We start from the raw sequence: 9,397 nt of genomic DNA on the forward strand, positions 1-9,397 counted from the left end.
GCTCATATAGGGTGATTGTGCATAAGATGGACAGGCACATTTGGTATCCAAAGTTTAAATCGTCGAATTCTGCAATTTAAAAAAAAACTCCAAATCAATGTAATTCTGATTTTGTTAGGGCAAGCATGTTGAAACTCAGGCTTCAGCCATTAACAGCCTTACTCAGCTGCCTTCTCGGTTCTGACAAGGGCCAGCAACTTAAATAGAGTCCTTAATTTCTCCAGTAGTGGGTTTGTTCATATTGTGTCTACGATTGACACAATTTACCATTCTTTTTGGACTATTGCAGTGCCCTCAAAGTGGGGCCCACCTATCAAAATAATCACTCTTCCCTGGCCAGTGGGTGCTTAGTGAAGCAGAATATTTGATTTGCCTTCAATACCAGTTTCTTTAGGCAATTCCTTCTTGCTTGCTGCAGGAAACTTTGTTTTCTGGATACAGGGCTTTCCTGTAATAATAGGTCTGAGCTTGTCTTTTGACCCCGCTCATGCACCTTAGTGCTGTGGCCTGGCCCGGTTTTCCTGTACATTAAATGCAAAGTGTGGACACTTCTTGATGGCTAAAGTCCCAGATGGAGATGTCTGCTACCTGCAAATATGAATTGCACCACTTCCGTGCAGGTTTTCAAAGGGAACTCCTCAGTCAATGCTCCCTCTAAGCTTTCTTGCGAGCAAAAATCCTACTTTGTGCGTTACTGGCATTAAGCAATTTGGCTACTGCATAAATTAGTTTGCTCTGGAGCCATCCTTCCTGAGCTAAGACAAAAATGTGTGAGCCAGAGGCTAAAAAACTGTGAGCTAGATCACACTAACTCAGCTTAGAGGGAACACTGGTCATGAGAGCATTAAAATTGGGCTTTGGTTGAGGTGAAGCTGATGCCAGCTTTGCAGAAGGCGAGCCTTTTTGAGTGGGACCCACCCTGCTGTTCAGTGATACTGCATTTCCTACCTTGGCTGGGCACCTCGCTTGGCTCCCTTGAGCACCAGCTCATCTTCTCTCTTTCTTCTGCTTGTGCCTGTTTTTGGAACTGGCAATGCAGCCAGTCTCTCTGGAGCCAGGGCGATGCTGCTGCCTCAAGATGAGGAACAGCAGGAGCCGCTGAGAAGCCCTGCATTGCAGAGTGTCAGCAGGATGCCTCTTGGCGGTAAAAGCTCTTTGCTTGTAGTGCAGAATGCGTTGGCTGAGCCGTGAAGCAGCAGGAGCTTCCTTCCCAAAAGGAAGTGGAGGGAGGGGGAGGGCATTACAGGGCATGGAAAGTGGGTCGTGCCCTGGCCCCCACTGAGGAGGCGGGTTAACTGGTCGGAAAAATGTGTCTGGAGACTGCCAAACTGTGGGCAGTTCCTCCCATCAGCCATTGTGGAGCAGTGGTTCCTATCAAATGCCATTCCCTTTCTAGATCTGTCAGAGCGGCTTAGGAAGGACAACGTGGAAAGTCAATGAGGCTTGAATGCAGACCTCAGAATGACTTGTGTGTCTGGATTTCCTGGCTTGGGTCCCATTTCTCTAGAACAAAGATGGCTCCATAAGCTTTCCAAATACATGCATGAATTTCAAATGGAGAATAAGCACAAAGCATCTGATTTTCATTCTGGTTGTTTTGAGAAGGCCGTGGCAGGGGTCATTCCAAAACAGTAATTCTGCTGCTTGTCCTTTTGTGCTGTCCTCCCTGCCACTGTCCATGCCACTCCATGTGGAGCAGAGTCAGTTCCTCCTTATCTCCATGGCCTCAATCTGTTCCTTTATGCCCTTTGAAAACTACAGCCCTGCATTTTTTAAAAAATGGAACAAAGCACTCTATATAATAGAGTATTTGGAGCTCAGAATTTGCAGTTGGTTAGGATAATGGGGTGGTTGTAGCAGAATCATCACAGTCCCCACCCTGCAGGGGAACACAGGGTCCTGAGCAGCGTCTTTGATATGTTTCTCTCTCTAGGACGAGTTCCCTGTGCGAGAAGACCTCTCCGACATCTCTGACGAAGATACCACGTCAAAACTTCCACAGCCATCAAAACCAGTGATCCACTCCTTCAAGCCAAAGAACGATTCAGATCTCTTTGGCCTGGGCCTGGATGAACCAGGTCCCAAGGAAAGCAGCGAGGAAGGTGAATAGAGATGGGCCTCACTGCTGCTCCTACAGATCAAGTCTGTAGGCCAGAAGTGCCTTTGCAAGTGAGACTAGGACAAGTAATATTTAAACCGCAGGGTGCAAACTTTAGCATTACATGGGGATCTTCCTCCAGCTAGATCCTCAGTGAATCCTTGTCTGGCTTCCTCTATCTTTGAAACCCTTTTTCGGTCCCTAGGCAAAGGAAGTTTTATTTCTATCACTGTAAAAAAGCTGTTAAATCAGAGCTTGCAAAAGTACTGCAGCAGTCATTAAACAGTCTTCCTCCAGCTGGGTGTGTTGGCACTCCTTTGCAAAGGAAATTCCACCCCACCCCCACCCCTTTGGTCCACAGCAATAAAATTCCAGCTGTTAAGATAATGATGTTGGTAGCCATTAGTTCCTTTTTTTTAAGGTGGTAATTCCTGCTGCAGCTAGAGAATGCAGAGTAGCGATAGCAACCAGAGTCTGGAGTGTTGGCAGCCTGACAGGAGGTTGTGCCCAGCCCTCCTCCCCAGGGTCAGTGGATAAGGGGGCATCCCGGCCTTTCCTAGGATGCAGTTATCACTGCAGTGGCATGTGGTGCTGGCTCGGTGACTGCTGCTTGCAAATGCACTAATAGGCTGTTTCTCCACCTCTTCTCTCCCAGATAAGGAGAAAGAATCCTCCAAAGAGAAAAAGAAGAAGAAGAAGAAGAGCAGCAAAGAGGTATCTCACCCCACGTGGTACCAGATGCATTTGAAGAATCCTGCATTCTTTATCCTTGGCAAAAGGGCTGTGGTGATGGAGGAGTGTTAGGAGGGGAGGGTCTGTGCAGAAAGTGAGGCTACCTGGATTATGCTGATACATCTCAGCAACTTTATTAAAGACCCACACTTCTCCCTGAAAGGTACTTAAGGTGGTCCATGTGGGGCTTATCCCTTTTATACTCTCAAGAGCCCTAAACTTGAGAGAGTGACTTGTCCAGATCTACCACATTCTGTTGGTTCCACCACAGTAAGCTCACTTAGAAGCCATTCTGCATTTTACTTTTAGTGGGAGGATAAGCAGTTTCTCTGGAACCTGTGTGTGTGAGATTCCAGGGCGATACTCACTTTCTTAGGGATAATTTAAGGGTGCAGGGGTCATTTCGTAGAAAAAGAGCTAGGGGAACTCATTAGCATAACTCATTAGCATATGCCACACCCCCTGACATCACCGGAAGTGTGTCATAAGGCCACACCCCCTGACATCACCGGAAATGTGTCATAAGGCCACACACCCCGCCCCCAACGGTCCTGGCCGTCACCACCGGCCTTGCAGCTCCACTGCCGAGCCCCATGAGGGGCCCGGCGGTGGACCTGCAAGGCCGGCGGGAGTGCAAGTAAGCCCCGCGAAGGCCCTCCCTGGCCCCAGGCAGGCAGGGGTGGGGAGAGGCAGGGAGGAAGCAACTTACCTTTCCTCTTCTCCTCCTGGCTGAATGAGGGCCGGAAGCGGGGCGGTCGGAAGCAGGGGGCGGGGCTTTGTCATGTGCCCCGCCCCCCGGTACCTCACCCGGGGGAACTGCGTTCCCCCGCGTTCCCCCCCGAAATGACCTCTGTAAGGGTGTATTTTTAAATAAGGTTTGCTTGGTGTAATGCAGGAGATTCTTGGGTGGGGGGATCACTCGTTGGCATTGGTAAATGAGCTTCCCTGCAAGACAGTGCCTCCTGGAATGCAGCTGCAGGGGAACATTTGTTCTTGGGTCATGCCAGATGCCAGCAAGGCCCAGCAGGCCTAATCAGCGTGCTGTGGGATACGAGTGGGGATCCTGGAACCCATCCTGGAATGTTCTTCAGTGTACTGAGGTCCCATGGAAGGCAAGTTGAAACCTGGGAACGTCGTGGAGTAAAACAGCAGCTGGGTGCATGCTCCAGGGAATCACCTGTTCAGATCTCATTGTGGCCTTAGTCACAAAGGCACTCTCAGCCCTGGCGCTCTGTTTTCAGTTGGATAGGGAAATGATATGTGTCTACCATGGTGTAAGGGGTACTGAGTTAATATAGATTGTGTAGGATGGGATTGTCCTTAGTTACTGATTAAGGACTTTAAACCGTATATGGGGGTGGGGAGCATGAGGTGTTGAGCCCCTGTCAGGACTGTACCACTTCAGATGCCAAGTGGAGGACTGCATGAATGACACTGCACACACACAAAATTCCCTGTATATTGTGAAGGAAGTGAAACTAGAATTTCTGTGAGCGACTAGGTTTTTGTGCAGAAAACCTTTTTAACATACAGAGGACACACCTCCCAGAAGTCTGAAGTGGTATAGTCCTGAAATGGGTTTTAGCACATCGTCTTCCATAAGTACATCTCCAATGCAATAAGCAGTCCAATAAACTACAAGGTACATGAGGGTTAAATCCTCCAGAATAATAGAAGCAGCACTTGTAGCTTTAAGAAATTAATTCCCTCAGTGGCCATTGCTAGGCAGGCACAGCAGTATTGCCAGCCTTCGAGCCATGGTTTCTGTCAGTAAAAACCAGGAGGAAGGCGTAGGTCCTTTTCCAGGGCTGCTTCAGCCTTTGAGGGATGACTCATCAGGTCCATGCCTGGCAGCAGCCACTGAATAACTTGATACCACATGAGTTCCATGACTTATCCAGGCCTGGCTGCTTGTTGCTATTCAACAGCAGCCACCCCATGAAAGCCAGTGTAATTTAGTGGTTTGTGTTGCAGACTAGGATCTTTGAGATCTGGGTTCAGATCCCCATTCCATGGTTCTCTTCATTGGGTGATCTTGGGTCAGTCACACTGAGCCTAAATTAACAAACTCCCTCCTGGGGTTGTAGGAAGGATAAAATGGAGGAGGGGAGAATGATGTAATTGGCTTTGGTTCCCCAGTGTGGAGAAAAGCAGAGCATAAATGAAGCAAATAAATGTAACTGAAGATGGGGGCCAGATAAAAGGTAGGTTGGGGTGGGTAGGAGAAAAGGAAGCAGGGAAAGAATGATATTGGGGCTACCAGGAGGAGGAAAAGAAGAAATGTTGTGTGTGGAGGGGAACAGGAGAAAGTGATGTATCTCCCACAATTCCTTTCAGGTTTCCCCCGTGCAGCTGGGCCTGGCCTAGCGGCTGTAAACCACACAGTGTTTTCCTAGACAGAGGCTGCCAGAAGGACAAAAAATAACAAAACAAAAAAGCTTCAGATTAGGGGGGGGGGCAGATGATGGTAGGCTGGCTGATAGATGAGAAGAAAAGGAAGCGGGAAAAGGGATGCTGTAATTGACTTCAGGGAAGGGAAAGCGGAACTACTGTGTGAGGGAATTTGCAGAGTGGCACCTTCAGAAGGCTGAGCTCACATGAGCGAAGCCGTCGAGGTGAGGCATAGCAGGAGAGGTGGGTCCTGCAGTTATATGGGTCCAGGGTCATTAATGGCTTTGGGTAAGCCTCACCAATTACCCAAACCTTGATTTGGACCCAGTAACTGATTGGAAACCAATGGAGTGACTGCAGAATGGGTGTGAGATGCATGTCCTGGCTAGCTCCTGATAGTAATGAGGCTGGCACTTGAATTGTCTTGAAGGGCAGACCCATGTAAGGTGCATTGCAATAGTCAAGCCTTGAGGTAACCAAAGAATGCACCCACCAGGCCAGATCAGCCAAAGTCGAGGTAAGAGGCCATCTTTTGGGATAACCTAAGCTGGAAGAATGCCTTTTTTTGTAGCTGCATTAACTTGCTTCTCCAGCAGTAAAGTTCTTAGCAGAGTCAGTGAATGTCAGTTGGACCCCCATCAAAAGCGGGAAGGACAATGTCCTTCATGACCTCAGCCTTCCCACCAACAGTACTTCTGCCATGTCAGGATTCAGCTTCAACTTGTTCTTCCTTTTCCACTTGACCACAGCAGTAAGGCACTGGCTCAGGACCTCTATAGAAATATAGAGCTGTGTGTTATTAGCATATTGATGACTGCCTGCTCCAAAGCCCCAAGTGGTTCCCCTTACGGGTTTCACATAGTCTGAATGGCATGGGTGGTGGTAAAACTGAGCCTTGTGGAAGCTCACCGGGTGTTGGATCCCCAAGCATCGAGAATAAATCCACGTTTTCAAGAAAAGCAAAATTTATTTCAAAGCGTTGAAGACATACTCAAACACGTTCTTTGTTAGAACTGGGGATACACAGTTAGGGCGAGCATAATAAAGGAAATTCAAACAGATACATATCCAATGAATAATATTCCCGCTGGCGGGCTAATGAAACGGTTGCGCGCCCAGTCCATGGGAACCAGGCAGAACATCAGACAAAACACAGGTGCAGTTCTCATGAGATAGCAATAGGCAAGCATTACAGCATCTTCTCCCCCACACATCCACCAGTAGTTATCTTATGCATTCCAGCACAGAAGCAGGATAGTAGAAACAAGCCGGGTGCAACAGGGTAAGGATATGTACACAGAGGTCACAGAAAACAGAATGGCAGCTTGCTGACACCGGGCAGGCCTCACACAGATGACAGCTGGTCTCCAACAGCAGCCCTCTGAGACCAACCCATAAGGATTGATTTAAGCCAGCCAAAAGCAGAGTGGAGGTGAGGGGAAAGAATAATTTCCCCTGCAAACGGAGACCTGTTTTGAATGAACCAACACCTTTATTTTTGAAAGCAAAAAATTCTTTTCCATGTGCAGAAGGCTCAGATGAGCCCCTGCCCCCCCCCGGCAGACATGGGAACAATCTTGTTTGTCGGGGAGGGTGAGCTGTCTGCTGAGTAGACTTCTCACCACCGTCACGTGCCCTGGGCTTCTCGTTGGCTCGGCTTCTCACAGCATGTGCCCACTGTAATTGACTGGCCTGCGGTCAGCTGTGGGCTAACCGTCCTCCCCGGGCCAGCTGAGATGCGCCAGGCAGCTTCTCCGTCTCTCTGCTGCCCTGCACTGCTGTTATTGACATATTCGAAATCAAAACTTTCCAGCCCTTTGGGATTCCTAATTCCTCCAGGCAATTTTGCAGGCTTCCGCCTATAAAATGAATCCTCTCTTCTGCTTCTTCCCTTGTGCAGGAAGAAGAAAAGTCAGCAGCAAAGAAGAAAAGCAAGCACAAGAAGGTCAAGGAGAAGGAGAAGGAGGAGGGCAAGGAGGAGAGGAAGAAGAAGAAGAAGCGGAGTAGGGAGAAGGACAGTGGGATTGATGAACTGGAGGCCTTTCTGGGGGGCGGGGCAGGTGCCAGCAAGCTGCGCGGGGGCGGAGACTATGAGGAACTGTAGCCCCATCCTCCTGCGCCCACATTCCGCAGATGCTCCTCGTGGTAGGTTGCTGGAGGGGCGGATGGGTGAGACTGTGGCCCTTTCTGCCGCGAAGACTGCTGGAAACACAGAAGGCTGGCAGGACAAAGAGGGGCTTTCTGCCTGGGCAGTGGGATGGCAGCGAAGCTCAGCCCTGGAGGTACTTGGGGAGGGGACGGGCCAAGCAACGGCTCGTTGGCTATCCAAGGCTCCTGAGTCCCTGCTTTGCAGCCTCCTTCCTGAGAGACCCCAGGGTCAGGCTTGGCCAAGGGAGGAGCAGGGGGTGCGTCCTCCCCATCCCGGCCTCTCTTGTGCGCACCACCTGTCTCACCGGAGGAACGGAGTGGATGGTGGCAGAGTGCTGCTCTCGCCCTCTGAAAGGAACCACATCTAATTATGGATTTGTGCTATTTTTTTACCAGAGAAGCGGTTATTGACTGGCTCAACTGAGAGCTTGCAGGAATAATGCGGTTGAGTTTCTGAAAGCTGAAGGGTTTTGGCAAGGGGGTGAGGCAAGGGGGGGAAAGGGAGGCCATTAATATTGCACTGCAGCCCCATTACCCTTTCCTGCTGTTGATGCAGGGGTCCTGAGGGCCCTGCTGGTTTCTACAGCCCCCGGTGTCCCTGACACTGCTTGTAAGCTGCTGTGCAGTTTGGGAAGGAAAGGCTGAGTTGCCTGTTAAAAACGTAGGAGGAAGTCCCACCCCAGAACCATTGCCCCACGCCTTCCTTCAGTGTTGTGTTTTGCGTATCTTGGAAACCAGCCCAGGAAAAGTACCTCTCAGGGACTGTCTTCAGCACAGAAGCGGAGTTAACAGAAATCCAGAGGGTTGCAGGAAAGATTTTTCTTTTCATAATGGGAGCTGTTTGAGAATAGCCCCCTCGGCTGTCAGCTGCCTCTAAGCAAAGAGCTGGGGAGACGGGCGAGAGGAGGGGGATGGCTCTGCTTTCTCTTCCCTCTGTGCCAGCGGCACTGAGCACCTGATCAGGCGGCATGTCGTCCCCTTTTGCCAGAGTGGAGCACGCCTCATCATGTGATTTTGGAAACGTTTTTGAAATCTGACCCCCTGAACCGGTGCATGTTTTTGGCCGGCTCCTGATACCAGTTTGCCTGCCTGTCTTGCCTTTCTGTGTTCCAGTGCGTGGCTCCTGTGACCCTCTGCACACCTCCTTTGTGTTGCTGTGCCCCCCCCCCCGACTGCCCTCTCCAATCCATCCCAAGGAAGACGGGCTGTCAGTTTGTAAGCCTCCCATTGCCTTGTTGTGTGTGGATTGGATTTGGGCTGTTTTTGACATTCCGCCCCCTTCCTTCTCAGCTACCTGCAGAGGAATCAGGGTGATCTCCAAGCTGAGCTGATTCCCCAGCGGCTGCTTTGGATCCAGTCTCCTCTTCAGAGATCTATTTCCCTTTGAGAAACGCACTTGTGATAGTTTGCATATCAGTCCAGCTGCCACGAGTCTTACTGCATGAACTGATCATCTCAGGAACCTTCTCTCACTGACCGATCCTCGGTCTCTCGGTACAAGAGGCACGTTGTGGCGGGGAGGGGGAGGACTGTGCATGGGAAAATCTTGAACCATCATCATCTCCTGGGAGGAGGAGCCTGCCAGGGTCCCCTGAAACAGTTTCCACGAGCCCCTTCTCTAGACACACACCTGAGCCTGACTGAGTTCCATAAGAGTGTCTTGGTCTTTTTTTGTTTGTTTGTTTGGAAAAAAAACTCCAATGGTGCACTCCATTCCAAACCTATAAAGCTCTCGGTTGTACCACTGTGTCTGTGTGTGGTTTGTGCATTTGGGCCGGGGGAACCTTGGCCCCCCTTTCCTGGTCGGTTTTGGTTTAAAAATGGTCCCTTCCTTCTGGGCTAGCCACAATCCAGGCTTGTGTGCACAGAGTTGAGTGTTGTGGTGATTTTGGATTTTGTTGCTTTAGCCCTGTGGGGAGCAGAGGAGATGTTCAGTGCTGTGTCCACAATGTTGCTAAAATCTCTGCATCCAGGGAAGTAGTTGAGATTTTGCCGGGGGGGGGGGGGGGGGGTGGGCTCCGGGCTCGT

General features: G+C 50.1%; 1 protein-coding gene across 1 annotated transcript in view; it reads left to right on the forward strand.

Annotated features, from left to right (window-relative positions):
- The window catches only part of RABL6 (RAB, member RAS oncogene family-like 6), a 44,198-nt gene extending 35,114 nt beyond the window's left edge, over positions 1-9,084 (forward strand). The window contains exons 13-15 of the mRNA XM_015416805.1: positions 1,934-2,102; positions 2,754-2,812; positions 7,122-9,084. Coding sequence (XP_015272291.1) covers positions 1,934-2,102; positions 2,754-2,812; positions 7,122-7,325 — 432 coding nt within the window. The 3' untranslated portion in view covers positions 7,326-9,084. The remainder of the gene's footprint in view (positions 1-1,933; positions 2,103-2,753; positions 2,813-7,121) is intronic.
- The last annotated feature ends 313 nt before the right edge of the window (positions 9,085-9,397 follow it).

This window comes from Gekko japonicus, unplaced genomic scaffold, assembly GCF_001447785.1.
Source record: "Gekko japonicus isolate JY-2015 unplaced genomic scaffold, Gekko_japonicus_V1.1 scaffold140, whole genome shotgun sequence".
NCBI classification, from domain to species: domain Eukaryota; kingdom Metazoa; phylum Chordata; class Lepidosauria; order Squamata; family Gekkonidae; genus Gekko; species Gekko japonicus.